General features: G+C 33.7%; 1 protein-coding gene across 1 annotated transcript in view; it reads left to right on the top strand.

Moving 5' to 3' along the window:
* Window positions 1-2,848: 2,848 nt before the first annotated feature.
* Window positions 2,849-21,188, top strand: part of LOC149422135 (protein FAM135B) — a 39,173-nt gene continuing 20,833 nt past the window's right edge. Inside the window, exons 1-3 of the mRNA XM_089633625.1 lie at window positions 2,849-2,963; window positions 14,155-14,381; window positions 19,362-19,596. Coding sequence (XP_089489751.1) covers window positions 2,887-2,963; window positions 14,155-14,381; window positions 19,362-19,596 — 539 coding nt within the window. The 5' untranslated portion in view covers window positions 2,849-2,886. The remainder of the gene's footprint in view (window positions 2,964-14,154; window positions 14,382-19,361; window positions 19,597-21,188) is intronic.

Raw genomic sequence — 21,188 nt, 5'->3', positions numbered from 1 at the left:
TGAGCAGCGGCGTAGCTACCTAGGGGCTACACGGGGCAGTGCCCCGGGGCCCTCAACCTCAGGGGGCCCTCGAATCCTTACCAGAAATCTCGATCGAACTGAACTTTTGGAAATTTATCCCATTTTCAAAATAAATTTGACAGGTTGCAACTTGCAACCCCACTTTAATCATGACAACTCAGTTGAGAGAAATTCAAAAGTTATGCCTAGGGAATTGCCCTAAATTCTTTCTGTAGGTTGGCAGTGTTGTAATTTTAAAAAGAAGAAACCCAGTGGTGTATTTAAACGCAAACAACGCCAAGAAAGAGAAGATAGTAAACAAAAATTGACAAGTTTTTTAGTCAGCCTTCTGCAAGTACATCTGGCCAAAATATTTCTATTGATAGTGACTCAAATAATGTGGTAACTGCAGTGTTGGTTGAGAAGCCTACTGAAGAAGATTCGACAATTATTGCAGTTGGAGATACCTCCGCCGCCGATCATGTGAACGTGGATGATGTTTGCATGACACATGACCTCTACATTTTTCGAAAATGTGTACGACAAATCTACTTATGACTTGGGAAACTTCACGAACAAAATATTAAGTGATAACGAAAAACGTCAAATTATTGATATGGGGCCTTTACAGCCTTCAGGACCTTTTCCAACAGACATCATCCAGAAAAATAGGTGTTTTTCAAAATCGTACTAATTTTCGTGTTCTAAATATGGGCCAGTTAATCGTTTTTGGTTGTGTTATTCCAAAATACTAGACGCTGCCTATTGTCAACCCTGCTGGTTATTTGCTTCACAAAGGAATAATGTTTGGTGTACGGGAATTCGAGATTGGAAGCTTTTATCAGAAAGAATTAAACAACACAGTTGTTCGAGTGGCCATTCGGAAGCATGTGCTGTGTATGAATTTTGGAAAAAAAACGATACTAATTCTATCAACAAGGAACTTGAAAATGAAATGAAAAAATCATTTTATTTAAACGAAGTCATTGATACTTTTGCGAAAACTAAAGCTAGGAAAAAAATGTAAATAAAATTGTTATTTAGTCAGTTGGTAGGCCCGACCTTCATATAATAAACCCTTGAATCTTCTCTATTTCGTTTTATTAGCCAAACCTACACCTAGTATTAATTGTAATTTATGTTGTTACTGTTTAATATTTTTATTACCTGCCTTGCAGTCTGCAGTGCACAAAAAAGAGCTAAGTAGCTTAGCATTTTTAAAGTGTTTGTATATTTCATACTTTTATTTGATAAAACCTAATAAGTTTACATAGCAGTGGGGCCCCATTTTTTAATTTGCCCCAGGGCCCTTGGTTACCTAGCTACGCCACTGGACATGAGCTATGTTTTACGGCTTAAAAGATATTGTTTTAAAGACTTTTAAAAAATGCTTGATACATATTATAGTGGTTAGAGGAAACATTATAGTACTAGAGCTTTGAATAAGTACTTGGGCTTATTTATGTTTTTATTTTTTATTAAAATACTGTTTTGCTCGAACAAGACTGCGCTTACTTATTAAAACAGATTCCAGAGACATCACATAGTATATATATATATATATATATATATATATATATATATATATATATATATATATATATATATATATATATATACATTACATAGTATCTATTGCAAATTCGAGAATTTTTTACCGGTTTATATGTATCTCTTTTTATAGGACAATCAACTGTTCATCACTTGGATACATATTTCCAGACGTTTTCGAGGAACACAAAGGCACAACAATAAATACAACAATGAAATATTTTAATTATAATAAACTTTTGTTCATAAATATTTTCGTCGCCATGTTGGGATAAACAAAGATTGACAGATAGCTTAACCGCTTGACCGCCAGCTCACTAGCGCTAATGGCTGATTCGAACATATAGATTACCTGCCATTCGGTCATTTGGTGACCGACACGCCCACATCACACTCCTATAGGTTTTCTTTCCAGTGCCGCTATAGAAGTAGAGTAGGTGAACACGAGCTTCCGGCGCATGCGCCGTCGCATCCATTAAAATGGATTCTGGGACTCGCGCGCTCGCCCGTCCTCCGTCAAACGTTCGCAAATCGAGCACCTAATGGCAGCGCCTCTTCTTCTAACATCCATATCGGTTTATTAATAGCCTGCCCATTTATAGAACGAATACTAAACATTCATTACGCGAGGTGAACTAACTCTGATTCAACTAAAGTGACGTGCAGATCTATTGGGTGTAGTACAAGTAGTATAAAATACAAATGACAGGAGCGCTTTTCGTAACCCAGGACGAGTGTTGATCCCAGGTTTTTGGCAAGTGTTCGTTCTCTCGCTTCGAGCGTGCATTTTAAACGTGAAAATGTAAATAGTGATAGTATAACGTGTAACAAGAAATATTCCCAGAGAAGCTGTGATGTGATTCACGAGTTATTTATAATATATTTACTGTTAACGTCAAACGTGCCTCCTTCGAAATATGAATTTTATAATATTATATATTATCAGATTTCTTCAAAATTTTTCCGATATTTTTATGACAACTGCATTTCTAGTGGAAAAGTAATACGCTAACTAAATGATAAGTTAGAAATAGTGATTTATTCAAAAATGTTAAAGGTTTTTATAATATACCTAATATGAAACGTAAGTTATACCTAGTAAGCTAAGTTTTCCGGTTTTATGACAGTTCTTCATAGAGGTGAGCTTTTGGCTAAAGTGTGATTTTAGTGCGTGATAAATGTGTGATTCCTTTGGACTGCCAAGTGCTAGGCGTGTGCAATTTGCTGAGCTCGGCGGGTGATAAGTCGGGCATAGACCAGTGGTTGTGAGAGGGAAATGTCATTGGAGAGGGGGGCTCGGTGGGGACGGTGACTGAAGGGGGGCAGGGATGCACCATGAGTGATCTGCAAGCAACTTTCGAGTTTTCCGTGGAGTTATTCAAATTTTACAATGTCGACCTATTCCAACGAGGGTAAGTTAATTCATTAAATAATATTTACCCCATTTTTATCAAATAAAAAATTATAAATAATTTCAACGTTTATAAGTTGGTGCCTTTTTTTTAAATATGTACCTACCTACTTAGTTTTTAGATTATTTATTTATTTATTTATTACACGACCTAGTGGGCTTTTCTTTAAAAAAAATACAAGCATTTTGTATCAGAGTAAACACTTAAAAATTAATACAATAAAGAATAATGTAAACATAATGGTAAAAATTAATTCTCACGCATATAATTGAATTTAAAAGATTCAACAAAACAAAATAGTAGAAGCGGAGAAGTTATATGGGTACATAGGTCTATTTGTGTCTAGAAGAATAAAAGTTATAGAATATACAACATTTATACTGATTAGTTTTCAAATGAAATATATCACCCAGATTAGAATATTTGTTTCCGAGATTGTGAAGTCTCCGAATCGGAGAATTTTGGTAAGCTAGTGTCCTGGTGTTATTGAAGTAAAAAGGTAAGAAATGTCGGCATGATTTTTTGGGAACATGGATATTGATACGTTGAAGTAATTCGGGACAGTCAATTTTAAAATGTAGTATTCTTTGTAACAGTATTAAATCTGTGAAAAATTAAAATTAATTTAATAAATTGGGTTAGTGGATACATGATTAAACAAATTAAGTATTTGATTTAAGCCAATCATTTTATAATGAACTGGCGCAGACAGGTGTAAATCACTGGATATTATAATTCCAATTTTGAAAAAGACAATCGAAATAATTTACTGATAAATTACTATATTACTATAGGTATTTATTTTATCTATTTACCTCTTTATTAAAAACAGTTCCAATTTTGAAAATTACACTTAAATTAAAAGCAAATCCGAGTTCATTATCATTGAACTAGAGTTACAGATAGAAACATAACCAAAATTAGTACATTGATGATTAAAGATTTTAAATAATATACTTATGTACACATAATATTTTATCTTTTAGTAAACACAGATTCCCAGGAAAACGAAACAAATAATTTTATATGAAATAGAAAAGAAATGCTTTTTCTATGTTGGCCTAGAAAAACTACGAAAAATTGTTGGTCTGATAACGAAACAGGGCGCATTCTTTCTCATTTGACACATTGAGGTCATCGTATTATGTTTTCCTAAAAAACTTTCCCAAATGTCATGTTGTCATTTCCTACACAACTAGCACTTCCACACACGATGATAAATGGCCCGTCCTAATAGTTTGATAAATTAAATATTTTATAAATTAACTGAAATGTGAATAGTAGTCGAAGAAGTCGAGAACGACCGAGGAAGACATGGCACGATCAAGTGAACCAAATAAGAGTCAGGCCATATCAAAAGCCAGAATAACAGAAGAGTATGTAACAGACTATGTATTATAATAGGTGTGCCAAAACCGCAAGGAGATAGCGTACTTGTATAAAATATTACTGACAATTTATTGAAAAGTATTTCTGTTTAAAATGGGACTGCAGGCCTTTAACGAATCAATTGACAGAATTCCTAAAAAAATATCAGTGAAACACGAATGAGTGAATGAGGATGTCGGAACACGTGTTCATAAAAATTATAATATTTTCGAATTTCATCGTTATATTTATTAGGATATATTATGAATTTACTGATATTTTGTTGGGACATTTCCCAACAAAATTCCATTGTTTGCTATTACGTTTTTAATAGGATTTTAATAAATCAGCGGTACTTCTTATTCTCCGTGCGTCTTGTTTGGTGGTCCGTCCTCTCCGCCTACCCCTGCGGGAACACGCTTGGAGGTTTAAAAAAATTGTTGGTGTTTGATCTGTCTTGGCTTATGATTCAAGACTTGGTATCCAATTAAATGTAATTAAGCATGATTTGTGTTTTGTCTAATGGCCGGTGGAAGTGATCTATTTAGCAATGCTGCATGTATTTGACTAAATGTCACTTTAGTGAAATGGATCAGTAATGATTATCGGATTATTATTACTATTGAATAAGAAGATAATACTAATAAACAGACCGAACGATTAGTCATAATAGACCCGATATAGTTTTACATGACAAAATTAAAAAATAACTTATATCATTGATGTCGCTATTCCAAATTCCTGTAACATTCAAAAATCTGTTAATGAAAAAATTAGAAAATACACAGATTTAGGAAACGAAATAAAAAGAATTTGGCATTCTCAGACTATAAAAATATTACCATTCGTTATTTCGGCTACTGGCATTATACCTAGCTCTCTCATTAAAAATTTAGGCGTATTAGATCTATCAAAAAATTTATATATAAAGATGCAAAAGTCGGTCATTTTGAATACATGTAGGATAACGAAAGATTTTTTAAATATTTATGTTGAGGGATCAGTAGGATTTATAGGCTCTGTTAGAAGTACTACCGAGCCGAACCCTCTGATATGAAAATATCTGGAGTCGGTGAATTTTTTTTTCCCATTTGATCTCTGGTGAGTTGACGTGTTGTTGTTCTTGTATTGTTTTGTATTTATTTTACTTATATAATGCACTTGCATAGTGTTGATTGACTAGATGATCATTTGTGGAAAAGTGAGTGGAAGGGTTTAGTTTTTCCCAGAGGCGGATTTGCAGTCTTGGCCGCCCTAGGCCCTAAGGCCCCAGACTATGTAGCCGCCCCTTTCTCAGTACCCATCATATTGACCAGGAGTATCCAAACTTTTCAGTAAGTTCCTAGGGTCAAAACCCTTTTAATTTTCCTGCCATTATCATTCATGGTTCATGGGGTGAGATTTGTCCAGGTCTTGGCGGCGGATACGTCTGCCTACCTGCTGCGTGGCGGGCCGTATCGAGAGAGACTGGGTGAGGGAGGCCTTTTGACCTTTCCAGCCGGACTATCTTGACCCATTGCCTTGCACCGCAGTTGGAGGGATGTATTCATACGTATGTCACTCCTGGACACACTAATCCTCAGATTCCTACCCACCCCTCATACATTTTCCTTTTCAGAACTTCCTATCCTTCCCTTCCTTAAAAAGACCCTCCACACAGCATTACCTAAGATGACATAGGTCGTGAGGGAAAATATTTTCCTCAAAGCCTCCTGTGTGGAATTAATGTAAAAAAATACGCTTGCTAAATTCGCTAGTTCAATTACTGTATAATTGTCGATTGTCGTGCGCTGTGTGCTGTGTGTGAACACGCTCTTGCATATCGGTATTTCGTACGTAGAATATTTAGGTACTTAGGAAGTAATTTCTTGTTATCATCTGTGACTTTTTTGTCACGATTGGCCCCCCCTAATATCTGGCCGCCCTAGGCCCGGGCCTACATAGGCCTAAGGGCAAATCCGCCTCTGGTTTTTCCTATGGGGAAGATTTAACCCGGACAACAAAATCGGAAGCATAAAATAATAATAAACGAAACCTGAAACAGAACAAAACACAGAAAATAAAATGAAAACAGTCTCAACTGGGAATCGAACACAGGATCTCTGTCTAACCTGGAAAACGTCTTTATCCACTCGACCATTAGGACCTAATTATTGTACGTCATATTTTTTGATCTTATACTTCACATTCAGAATGAACAATATTATGTTGCAACTAATTTTTCCCATATTTTTGGCAGCTATCTTTTTTTAATGATCGCAAAGTTCTTCTAAAGAGTAAGTTTGTAATCTAGATAATGTATCGGATAAACATATCCGATTTTTATTTATATGGGATACCTATTGACGTTTTCCGAAAGTCTAAATGAATATTCTAAATTATTAGGTATTGAAGAAGAAGATAGTGCTAAAAAATCTAAACGAAACATGAAACAGAACAAGACACAGTAAATACAAAGGTAACGATCTCTAGTATTACTATTCTAACTATTTAATCAGAATAAATGAAGAGTCTGTATGAGACGACATATGAATGTGAATGAGGCAAGGAGTGTGTGCTTAGACCGAGTTATTTGGTGGTCCATCCTCTCTGCCTACCTCCCAGGGGAAACGGCGCACAGTGGGCTGAAAATCCTTTCATAGACATAGAGACTTGAATTTTTAAGGGTATTTTTTTTGGCCAGAAATGGATTCTGCTGATCATTACTATGCTATAAAATTTCGTACGAAGCAATTGCGTGTACAAATGAAGGAGTTATCATTTTTTAAGAAAAAATTGTATGGCACTGACATTAAAAATGAGGCTATCTCTGGAATCATAAGGTTGGCCATTCTATCCTTACACACAGATATACGACTATTTATTTGTAATTTTTTGACATACTTCGTATTGTGGCGCAACGTGCGATTTTGTTTTTAAAAATCCTCAAGTTGAAAAAAAAACTTTTTAATGTTGATGATTCATTTTAATGCTTAAATGCTTTACATATGAGTAGGCTTACATTGTTAAAATATTGTTAACTAGACAAAGCATACAATATGCATTTAAGTATGTCAAAAAATTACAAATAAATAGTAGTATATCTGTGTGTAAGGATAGAATAACCAACCTTATGATTCCAGAGATAGCCTCATTTTTAATGTCAGTGCCATACAATTTTTTCTTAAAAAAATGATAACTCCTTCATTTGTACACGCAATTGCTTCGTACGAAATTTTATAGCATATTAATCATCAGCAGAATCCATTTCTAGCCAAAAAAATACCCTTGAAAATTCAAGTCTCTATGTCTATGAAATGCGATTTTCAGCCCACTGTGCGGCGTACCAATCGTATTTACTTTCGTTTTTAACATTGATTCGAAATCTAATGAGAATGAGTTATCAATCAACTTCAGTTCGACAAAGTTATCTTTACAGTCAGGGGCGACGGTACTGCAGATATTTTGATTACAAAAATCTTTGTAGTTGGCCGCCTGCATAGATAAACCTGCATAGATAAACCTGCATAGATAAACCTGCATAGATAAACCTGCATAGATAAATCTGCATAGATAAACCTGCATATATAAAACTGCATAGATAAACCTACATAGATAAATCCGCATAGATATACCTGCATAGATAAATCCGCATAGATAAACCTGCATAGATAAATCTGTCAATCTGTAATTATTTTACTTACTTTTGGAATCTTAGATCTTAGGGGAACCTCATTTTAAATCATGAAACAAAAATAACTACTATTCATTAGTATCTTTCGAAAATACACCTGAAATAGGTGTTACTCAAATCATGTGTGTGGCACGCATATCTACACCATTTTTATGTATCGCAATGTCGTGTTTAATAGATACTAAAAGTGTGTACCTTACACAATGTCTACAACAAAGTCAATTTGTAATTATATACAGTTTGGGGGGGACAGTTATAAAGTGAATCAACTCCATCATGTTGATTTTGGGATAATGAAACGTTACGATTTTTATTTTCACACAAAGTTCAGAGCACGCGACAAAATTATAAATTATAAATGGTATTTTTAATTTATAATATCATTTATGTGTAAATGGTTTGTGCTAAAATGGTGAAAATCTTCAGTATTTTATAGTTTTAGAGGTTTGAAACTAGATTACACCAAAAATTTAAAATAAATTTTTGGAGTTCGACCACTTTAGAATTGCATCTCTAATTTGTGATTTTTACAGTCAGTATCCCAACAATATTAAGACGGAAATCATTCATTTATCATCAGTCTTATGTGCTTTTAAACTAGAGAAGTCCCAATTATTCAGTCAATTAATAATGGTAACTTATGTATTTGCGCAGAAATACTTAAAATACTTTTTTTTTCATAATATTGGTTACATTTTATGCTTTTGACTGTCCAACTAGGAAGGATTCCCGTTTTAGGACAGTCAAATACTAAAATGATATATCAAGTATTTATCAACATATGCGGGATATGTTAATTTAAGTTTTAACGGGGCTTTAACAAAAGCTTAATTCTTCATTATCTTTAATTTATAAATGTAATAATGAATAATCGATTAATGTAAGAATCCAATAAGATATAAAGATTTTTTTCGTTGAAATCAGTAAAATTGCAGTAAAATATCAGTAAAATACATAAACTATAAATAGAGAAAATTAATTTATTAAAAATCTCTTCAAATTAAAACGAGATTGCAGGCCGATTCTTGATAAACTTTTAGTAAATTTCTAATATATCGGAACACGTACTAATTTTTACTAATCTAACTCGTTAAGGTCCTGCGATCTGAATAAGCAATACTCATTCTTCTCCGCGTATTTAGCAAAGTACTTTAATTTTAACGTCAAATTTCAAGACTATGGCTCACCTATGAATTCCATACAGAAATAACAGTACAAGTTTCATGACACCTGAGCTCACAATTATTCGAGAATTCTTACGAATTTAGAACAGATTTCTTTTTTGTAGATGTTACGATTGTGTTTGAATATAACGTCACTATTCGCCACTGCATTTTATTAAAATAAATTGTGGTTCGCCTACCTTAAATGCATACTTTGTATTGTATGCATTTAAAATACATTCAACTCGCCGCTTTAAATATAAATTTAACTTACTGCACCTTATAAGAGGGACGCCAACAAATTTAATTACAATAGTATGGACACCTTCCGTGGAAAACCTCATTTATATTTCTGACAGGAATACTATTTATATATATTCTATCCATAAAATGAAACCGTCTGCGTCTGTATCCCTTGACCTTATATTAATTATAATTTCTCTGCATTAATTAGCAACTAAAATAGAATATAATATTGTAATCATAGACTAAATTAGACTAGACACGGCATATTCATTTAAAAATAACCCCAACACAATTTTGGTTTGGTTCACATGCACATTTATGAAAAGGCCCACGCATTATGTCGCAATGCGAAATGGACACTGTGCATTGCGTTTTACCTTTTGTTGGTCTATTTTGCTTCTCAGCTATGCTGGGCAAGTTCATTTTTTCAATCGCAAAAATAACCGAGTTCCAAATATTTAAATTTGAATTATGTCCATATTACAACACCTCTGACAACAAATTCTTCGTGGTTTCGCTTACGAGTATGAACGTTTGTACAAGGAGTTTAAACAGAGTTGGGTTGTTAAGTTCATCTCCATATTTGTGACGTACGCTACGTGGCGTTATTTAAAAAATGAATTTAACTAGACGGGGCTAATCTAGTATAATACATCAATGATTGTAATGTATAAAATATAATATAATACTTTTGGCATCAAAGAAAAATACAGTTAATTCAACGGCGTCTTAAGACACAACTTTTTTAATCCGAATTCAAAAATCCTTAATTGCGTGTGAACCATTTTAGATATAATATCTATTTGAAAGAAAACCGACATATAAGACCTTTTGAGTAGGCCTCGAACATAATTAAAATTGATTATCTGTTGGAGAAATAATTTCGACATTCGAAAAGTTTTGATCAATTTCACCCAAAGTAAGGGATAATTGACCTTAATTCGCGCACATCACAACGCACTTCCATCGGTTTATATCTTGATTAAACATGATTGAGATATCCATTTCCATATAAACGACACAAAATTATTCGAAAGAATTATTATTTGTAATTATTTAGGTACACACTATGACAAGTTCCGCGATGTGTATAATCGTCGACGCTGTCGCTTTTGTTAGGTTAGGTTATTTACTAAGTCCTAATCTAACCTAACCCTAACCCAAATGACCACGTCGACGAAAATAGGCATCGTAATGTCCTAACCTAACCGTAAATCATAAAGAATCATATAATATAAAGCTTAGGCTGACAAAAACAAACATTTTTTAAGCAGTGGGGGGTCATCACAACACATGTTTTAAGGAATTTTTATACAGTATTAAAAGGTTCAATGAAAACACCTACATCGACTTAGCTTCTCACCAGATTAAAATACGCTGCTTGCAAAATTGGTGATTTTATTTGACCATGTGAACTGCGTGAAGATAATCCATATTGCAAATAGTTCATTTATGGATGAATAAACCTTCAGGGGTTAATAGTTAGCTAGGCAAACATTAATTTTTACTATTGGTATCTGTGATGTCATCTACCTTTGATTATTTCATTCCATAATACCAAAGTATTATTTTAATAATAACTTTTAGACTCTGCATTTTTTGTAGATATGTTATACCTACGTTCGTATGTCCTAGGTAGTCTTTTCCGTAATGGCCAATGTTATACCTACGTTATACGCACCATCTAGGTAGTATTTTCTGTAATGGCTAATGTTTTATTATTTTTTTGGTAAACTAATGTTTAAGACAAGATTTTTTTATGTACAGCACAATAATATTGCTTATAAAATCCTACCCTTTGTGCTATGCATAAAAAAAATCTTGTCTTAAACATTAGTTTACCAAAAAAATAATAATTAATATTTGACAAGTTCTAGTATCTTCATTAAAAAATGTAGACAATTTGTCTCGACGCCATCTAGTGAGAGAGTTAGCACTTAGAATGCTTTTCTCATATAAAATAAAGTTGGTTGTTTCAGGTGAAAAAATGTAACAAGCAGTAATTGTTGAATGAAACACTAGTACCTATATATTGAATTATTTCACCGATAAGAGATAAGCCGCCATAGCTCAGTGGTCAGAGCTGTCGACCGGAAATCGAAAGGACACGGGTTCAAGTCCCGTTGGCGTCATGTATCTTTTATCAGGAGATTTTTCAATGTGGATGAGTGTTTCAGGCTAATAATTATTGCTTATTTATTTATTTCACGCCTATTAAGGCTTTTACATACATATATATAAAAAATATTTACGATTTTATACATGAAAATAGTGCAGGCGACTATTTAAAACAATTGCAGAAAAATAACTATAAAGTCAAAATATCACTGAACTTGATCTACACAGTATGTAGGCACAAAACATAAAAAAATTCAAATTTTTTTTTCTATTTCAGTTTACAAAATTATTATGTGTTAGTCAAATCAAATTAAATACCTTTATTAAAATATTCCACTACTTGATGAAAAAAACTTCAATAGGGTATGCTTATATATTGAAATTGATGTACTAAATATATCAACAACATCGTAGTATTTGTTTCCCAGCTGTTGAATCCGTCGCATAGGAGTGTGATATTGGGACGTTGAAATAGAATTGCTACAATAATATGGTAGGTACTGTCTTGTAACCAACCTCCTTGGAGTATGAAAAGAGGTTACATATAATAAATCAGGGGTATCAAACTTTGAATTAATAATTTTATATAATTTTTATATAAGGCTAATGTTTTACCTACGTTATACGTACCACCTAGTTAGTATTTTCTGTAATGGCCAATGTTATACCTACGTTATATGTACTACCTAGATAGTATTTTCTGTAATGACGAATGTTATACCTACATTATACGTACCACCAAGGTAGTCTTTTCTGTAATGGTCAATGTCAACGTACAACCTAGGTAGTTTGTACTTTAGTACTTTAGTAATTTTAATTTTAGTGATTTTAGAGTTAATTCTTTTAAAAACAGTGACTGATTTCGCAAAAGCAATGGGATTTATTTGATATTTACTAGGTAAGGGGATAAATACTTCCCATATGCGTGTTTTTGAATGAAATTTTTAAAGGATATTAAAAAAAAAATCTTTTCAACCAACACTCAATTATTTTATGAATGTTAGATAGCTGGCGTCTTTCTAGGGGTTAATTCTATATATTTGTTATATCTGTACGAAGACTCAATTTTTTTCTTTAAACCTGAACTTTATCTGTATCCTGTATCAAATGTATCCGGTAAATCAGTTTATACTCCTAGAAATTTTTCAAAATTGTAATTCTTTTCGAAATAATTCACCTTTTTTCGAATAATCTTACCTGCTTAACATAAGAAATGTTCAACATTTACACATTGATTGAATGATAATTTATCAATATTATAAATACGTATCAATTAGTTAACATATTATTCAGTTTCGAGTGTTGTGCAAAAATAATATAAAGTTATTGCACGAGGGCTACACCAAAAGTTATTTTATACAATCGCAACTCGATCCAAATCCAATTTTTAGAGCCCAGAACTTTTTTTTGTTAATTAGCGTGTTTATTATAATAGATTATATATTGTCCCCCTGGGAGTTCGCCGTTCTTGTGGGGGACATTTTTTTAATGTAAAATTGATTTAGTACAGTGGAAAACTTTACATTAATAGAAATATATACAAATGTATAATTTTAAAAAATTAAAAAATATATAGTTTCAGTCTAATTTCAACCTCTGAGGAACTAGCGTCATTGATCCCTTCGGCACCGGTGCGTAGTCGGGATACACGCCAAACGCGTGCCCAACATTTGTACACGGTTGACATTTGTCACATGAGAACGGGTCGCTTCTACGATTCGTTCTTAAGTTCAACAGCTCGGCTGTGGAACGAACTGCCGGCCTCTGTGTTTCCTCCCTCCTACAACATGGGACTCTTCACGACCCATGTTCACTCCTTCCTCTCCACAAAAAGACCCTCCACACAGCATCCCCAAAGATGACATAGGCCCTGAGGGAAATTATTTTCCTCAGGGCCTCCTGTGTGGAGTTAATATAAAAAAAAAAAAAAAAAACCTCTATGTTTGTATAAAATTGATTCAGTACTTAAAAATACTTCTATTTTTAGTAAACGATATTTATGTTCTTATAATTTTATGGCTTATTGTTGATGTAAATACTCGTAATGAAAATTATATTGCAGTTCGTAAATGCTTTTAATTCTTGTAACGTAATTGCATTCATAAATATTTACGTAAATTTGCTTGTTTTTCCAATACAAAACCTATTTAGCACACAATCAAAATATCTGCCCTGATGATGGACATTGCAATGCTCTCCGAAACGTTGGCTAAAGAAGGAGGTAGCCCAGGAATACCCCAAAAACAAATCATTATAATTAAAAATGTTGTAGCTATGTATTAAAAAAAAAAGATTGCTCATGATCAGATTAGTTGGTATCAGCACTCTATTGTGGACTGCTAGCTTGGCTTCTCTGGACCCAAGTGAAACTGTTATTTCCCAAGGAAGCAACGAATTCAAAAGCAAAATCAACTCACTTTCAAAAGTGATATAAAGTCATTAAAAAATATTTTTTAAAAACTAGCCTATAAATCTAACCTAACGTAACCTATTTAACCATTTTTATCACTTTTAAAAAATGTGTTGATTTGTCACTGTCCCGAGTTGTCCAGTTACCGTAACCGGATTATTATTTTTTTGTCTAATTTGGCTCATAATCCTGATGTGTTTTTTATGTCCCCAGGATGTACCAGGTGCGCGTGGGGCTCCGCGTGTCCCCCAAGCTCCCGGTGCAGGTGGAGGTCATGGTGGGGGACGTGTGCGGCGGGGGGCCCGTGCCAGGGGGCGGAGGGGGCGGGGGCAGTGCCACGCTGGTGGGCGGGCTGGGCGCCTCGCGCGTCTTCCAAATCCTCTACCGCAACGAGGAGGTCACTCTGAGAGACGTCATACTGTTCAGGGCGCATTTGTTGGGTAGGTGATATTTACAAATTCAATAAAATGGAACTAAAAAAATCATTACTATGGCAACACCGAATTAGAACAAAAATTATTTTAGATTCGAATTAATGTGAGGTTATGTATAATAAATAACACGTCTAACTCCAGTAAATTATTAGCAGTATTTACTTGTATTGGCTGGAAACTCTGGCCGCTAGAGGCGCTAGTAAAGCATCTATTGTGAAAGTAAACCAAGCCTAACAACTCGTGCCACTAGGATGCGCTAGTGTAGCATACTGCCACACTAAAGTGGCAGTAAAAAGTGTGGGAAATGTCAGAAATTAGAAGTATTATAAAGAACTATTCTACTGTATTTAGTTTGACTTCTGAATCTGACAAGTTGACCGAACGACATAAATTACATACCTGCTTACAATGATGTTACAATAACTTTAAATGACAACAATTTTTTTAATGTTTTTTTTTTCTTCAACGAATTTTTTGTTTTGTTTTGATTTAACATCTAATAAATAGCTTATATTATGTCCATTTTTCCACGCAATTATATTCTTCAGTAGTGTAGAAAAATCAATGAGTAAATACATTTTTAAAAAAATAATACGTTTCATAATAAGTTTCCTTAAAATATTTATATACAATCTTTCAGGTATTACTAAAAATATTAATTTATGAACATCCGGTTGATGTGAACAATAATTTTTTCAGGATAATTATGATCTGCAGACAATTAGACAAACACTCATTTTTACTGTTTGTATTTCATTTCATAAAACCAACGTTAATATTTTTTGTACAATTTTTGTTGTTTTCTGTAATGGCCAGTTTTATACAAACGTTATACGTACCAACTAGGTAGTATTTTATTTTTAGTAATAATCTTTTATTTTTCTATCATCTTTAAAACATTGTATATTACGCAATAGCATACATTGGCTGCTTGTACACCTGCAGGTACCCAAGGGTGTATATAAGGGAGGGTTTGTGTGTCCCCCCCCCCCCCCCCTCCGCCAATGTGAATGCTATAGCTTTGGCCTTACTGTGCTTACTAATACGCACGAAAAATGAGTATTAGTGATTTATTAAAATCCGGTTAAAAACAAGATTGCAGGCCGTTTCCTGTAAAGCTAGCAAATTCCTAATATTCATTTCTCTTTCAAGGTAATTATGATTTTTTCTGTCAGCCATCTTGGGTTGCCATTTAAATAATTGCAGCACCCTACATTTTTGTATACTTAATTTTTACAAATGTTATATATATATATTATATACATTCAAAAAATGTACGCACAGATTTTCAATGCAGGCATTCTGTAACCTAACCAGCTATCTAACCATCACGCCGTTTTCCAGCAGGGGTAGACAGAGAGGACGGACCGCTAAATAACTCGGTTATGACACACACTTCTTGCTTCATTTACATTCTTACACACCCTTCTGTTATTCTGTCTCTTGACACAGCCCCACTCAAGTCATAGATATTACAGTATTGTTAAAAACAACAAAAATGTAGTCATGCAAAACTACCACATGGTACCTTGTCTGCAGGGTCTACAAAACTATCACATGTTACCTTGTCTGCAGGGTCTACAAAACTATCACATATTACCTTGTCTGCAGGGTCTACAAAACTACCACATTGTACCTTGTCTGCAGGGTCTACAAAACTATCACATGTTACCTTGTCTGCAGGGTCTACAAAACTATCACATGTTACCTTGTCTGCAGGGTCTACAAAACTATCACATGTTACCTTGTCTGCAAAACTATCACATGTTACCTTGTCTGCAGGGTCTACAAAACTACCACATGGTACCTTGTCTGCAGGGTCTACAAAACTATCACATGTTACCTTGTCTGCAGGGTCTACAAAACTATCACATGTTACCTTGTCTGCAGGGTTACAAAACTACCACATGGTACCTTGTCTGCAGGGTCTACAAAACTATCACATGTTACCTTGTCTGCAGGGTCTACCATTTTTAAAACTTAATTTTTATTCCGTTTGTACAAGTAGGTGAATTCGGTCTTCTGAATTTTTAAAGTTCTTCGAGTTCTCCGAGTATCGTGTCCTATGAACCTTACGTTGGCAAATTCACTAGGAAAGTATTGAATTATACAGTATCAAACAGAATTAACACTCCTATTTAAAGAGTTTCGATTCCCACAGGACTGGACATACATAATATACCATAAGTAATTATTAGTTCACCCTAAATCTAATTTAGCTGAGTGGATGGAGTTATGGTTATCCCATATTCCCTACAGCCCCTCGAGCAATTGGTGTCATATATACATGTATACATTTACCACAATATTTAATGAATACCATTCCTAAAAATGTTAATACGGAAATAACTGCCATAAAACATAAGCTGCCTACTGCGGCTTAAAGCCGATGAATCCATCTACATTTTACCGTTTATCCATTGATGTATTATATTTAAATGAGACATGAAGTGATAAAATAGGTTCAGCTTTTTTACTTCCAACTCTCCCAACGCTCTAACTAAAAATACCGAATCCGGTCTATGCGCACCGCTTATCGCGTTCTAATAGTGGAACAAGTTTCAACGAGATATTAGTACTCAGTAGCGCGTCTAATTGTAGAATTGGTGGCCCAAAGTTATTTAACGATTTACCTTTACAATAAAAAGTGAGAAAAATTATTTTCATTTTAAAAAAAACTTTCGTTGTATTTTTACAGAGAAGATTGACTTAGGACGGGTTGTTTCGGAGAATTTGAACAATTCATCAAATTTCAACGTTCATTTTCGGGTTCTGTGAAAGTCCAATTCAAGTTCTGTTATTATATCATTATAGGCTGGTTGCTTGACAAAACTGAAATAAAAACAGAACTTGAAAAAATCTTTCACAGAACTTGAAAATGAACGTTGAAATTTGATGAATTGTTCAAATTCTCCGAAACAACCCGTCCTTACTTTTATCGATGATTTTCAGATATATTCTGTTGCTTATTTCTGTGGCTTATATTGTTGCTTATATTTTTGTTGATTTTTTGTTGATTTTTGTTGATATTCTGTTTCTATAATTATATGTAATTTTCTTATTGTACAATATTTTGTAGTATTTTACAGTATTTTTGAAAATATTCTTTTTCCATTTTTGTAACTATACATATTATTATCTATATAATATATAAGCACATAGACTAGCTCCCCAGTTTGACCCGAGAATATTTCTCTACAAATTGGGTAAACAAAAAAAAGGGATATCTGATATGAAATGTAATATATTTTTATCTCTTGTGAATATTTACTTTTTTTCTAAATAAATAAAAAAATGTATGCGTTTATCCCATATTTTTAGGTTCTATAAATGTGGCAATTTATAACAAGCAATCTCTCAAAACATTTTTACAAACATGGCACAATACGCCAACAATCAATTGAGTGGATAGTATAAGGAAAGGAGGGTTGTTTCATATAATTCGAACATTTCATCAAATTTTAAAGTTAATATCGTAGTTCTGTGAAAGTCCTGCTTAAGTTCTGATACTATCTAAATACTGTGAAACATCTGTCCCATGATGAAATAATAACAAATCTTGCATCGAACTTTCGTAAAGTTTAAATATTAACTATGAAGTCTGATGAATTGTTCAAAAGTTGTAAAACAACCCGTCCTAAGACTTATACACCAACCTTTTAATGATTTTTTTTAACTGAACATTTTAAAAATAATGATTATATTTCAAAGCTCCACAACTTTTTCTGAAAATAAATGTTGCAAACTGAAAATATTTAAATAAAAAACTAGAAATTCATAATAATGTTGTGCTGCTAAATTTCACAACATTAGAGCTCACCATTATAGATTTTTTGGTGGGGCACACAAACAGATTTTGTGCAGTGTAGTTATTTTTTACTTTTATTAGGCAGGTTAAGTTAGGGGCAGTAGGAAGGGATTTATTAATGCTGGTCTTGAAGAGTCCCGGATAATATGAAGGAGGAAAAATAGATTCCAATAACTTGTGCCACATATGAGCCGTCTTATACAAAACCGAGTCTTAGAAGCGGCCCATTCTCATGAAGCCAATATCAACTGAGAATGGGTGTTCTGCTTGTGTACGTTGAGTTTCACGCACGTACACCGTGGACCATTGCTGCTAGATTCTTAGAGTAAGCCCCATTTAAATACCTGTAGAACAGACTCAGCATGCACCATCAAGTACCGCCCCCAAATATGCGTTACATACCCGAGCAGATCGCCCTATAGAAAAAGAAAGTCTTAGTAGTTAGAAAAACACATAGTATAAAACTACAAATGTAGATACAAAATATGAAATTAAACTGTGTTAAAATAATGTTAACATAATTACCAAAGATGAACAAAATAAAAAACCAATGACATTGTCTGTAGTCGAGGGGTAAGGCTCTCGACTAGCAAGCTGGAGGTCGCATGTTCAAATGTCGGCATACACAAGTAAATTTTATTTTATTTTTTTATGTTTTTTCACAATTTATTCATTTAAATAATATATGATATATTTGTGGCACGTTACAAAGTGGAAGATACTCTCAGCATCGCCTTGGTGTGAGACCACCATTCAGAATTGTATTGCTTCAAATTGCTTTGTCCATGTTTGGTGAACAGATCTGAATACCCAGGTACTTACCCACCAGAAGGAATCTTCCCAATCTCTTTCCCCTCACCACTACCTTCAGCCTCACACCGTACCCCGATTGGGGATGCCATCGTCTCACTGGCTCCAGACAATTGGGGGACTCTAGTGCGGTTTTACATACAAATTTTAAGAACGTAATGAAAATGAGAAAGGATCCTACACAGTAGGTAAAGGGTTCATAATAATGAATCTTTTGAGTATTTTTTTTCTAATAAGCTTCTAATAAATTGAATGGAAAATATTGTGGTCTGAAAAGGTACTATTGTATTATCTGCACGTCCTTCTGAAAAATGAATGTCTTGTGTAGTTAGTTTATACAATGTTAACAAAAAATCTTTTATTTGTAGTGGACAGTAAAAATCTGAAAGAATCATTATCGCGCGCCGAGTGGTCTCTGGGTATCGAGCTGTGGTGCGGCGAGGGCGCTCTGGCCCCCGTGTCTTGCCGGGTTCTGCGTCTGCACTTCCAACCGCAGCGGGGTCTGCACTACCATCTGCCCGTGCTGTTTGACTACTTCCACCTGGCCAGCGTCTCCGTCACAGTGCACGCGGCCCTCGTGGCACTGCATCAGCCTTACATGAAGTGAGATAATGTTATAATGATAAGATATTGAACACATATCATTATAAATTCACACTAATAATATCCACAAAACAGTATCACCATGTTTTACGCTCATATCACCACAAATTTCAAGGTAATTTAAGAAACAGATCCTAAAAACGCTTTCCAATTAACAAACATGAGTAATTCTATCTAAAGTGTGGATACGTACTTTACTTTTTCATTATTGGAATAATGTTGTGCGAACATTGCTTTACTTTTTACTTACTTAGGTTATGAACTAATCTACATGACTATGTACCATAATAATATTAAAAAAATTGTAAGAAAGTAAATAAAGAAAATGTGTCATCATTTTAATTAAAGCTTAATTAAAAATAAATGCTTGCTTTAAGATATTCTGTAGATTTTCATAAATCACAAACTAAATTTTCTTGATATGAGCGATATAAACGTGGTGTGTTAGCACCGATAATGTCAGAATATGACCACATATCATTACGTTGGCACTCTAAATCTGAGGATATAGCTACAAAACATTATATTGGTACCTACCTACTAATATTGCTAAAATACAGCCACAAGATATTATATTGGTTGACGCAATTCATAATATAGTTATCATTGGCACTTATTTGTTATGTTAGAATATGGCAATTTACCATTATTATCTGGCTAAATATCACAATGTTATTTGCACTAATGGTGTTAGAATATGGCCAAATGCCATAATGTATGCACTAAATATGGGAAGGGTTTGGAAACAGCTCATTAAAGTCATGTCCTCTGCCCTTATTTAGCCACAAAAGTCAGTGTACACTACAATATTGTGAGAATTTTATACATAATATGACTTTTTTGCATCACTACTGACTACATGTTTGCACCAAATCAAGACAGTTTTTAGTTTGAAACAAAACATCTGAATCTCTGTTGTTCAATACTCTTAAAAAAATCACTATTTATTATTATTTTCATAAAGTACGCTTTTAATTAAAATCACAATATTTATTGTTTCATCGCTGATCTTTATATTATCCTCCATTTCTTGTTTGCATCACCAACAAGGAAAAGCATTTTGCATTACGTACAAAGCTGGTAAGTACCATTATTAAATTATTTATTTCATGACTGTTCTTGCACGGAAAGTAGGCATATCAAGCTTTTTATTTTTACATTTATTAGATCATAGGTGATTTAAAATACAATTTAACAAAATCAGAGTCGGTACTTTCTTATCAGTTTTTATTTCTTATTCAATGTGTTCTATTTTTAAATTGTACTAAAGGCGGTATTAGACGGATCATTCGGGTAAATATTCACTGAAGTGAACGTTCATTTTATTTCATTCCGCGTTCACACTGCACACACTGAATGATAAAGAAATGAACATTCATCTGTCCTTTCTACTATGATGTAGTCGAAATTAATTGTGTGTCTTGGAATTCATTTGATTTATGACTATTTGATTGAAGAAATTGACTAAAAAGAAGCAATGAAAACGTCGACCGTGAAGAACTGCTACTACTTGTGTCTCCGTCAATAAAGCGATCATTCCATGTTTAGATGTTTCATCTTTCTTTCATTCCGAGCGCAATTATTACCGAATG

The sequence above is a fragment of the Hesperophylax consimilis genome, chromosome 7 (genome assembly GCF_061612785.1).
Source record: "Hesperophylax consimilis isolate HC1 chromosome 7, BYU_Hcon_1.0, whole genome shotgun sequence".
Lineage (NCBI taxonomy): Eukaryota > Metazoa > Arthropoda > Insecta > Trichoptera > Limnephilidae > Hesperophylax > Hesperophylax consimilis.
This window is presented reverse-complemented; position numbering and strand designations above follow the sequence as displayed.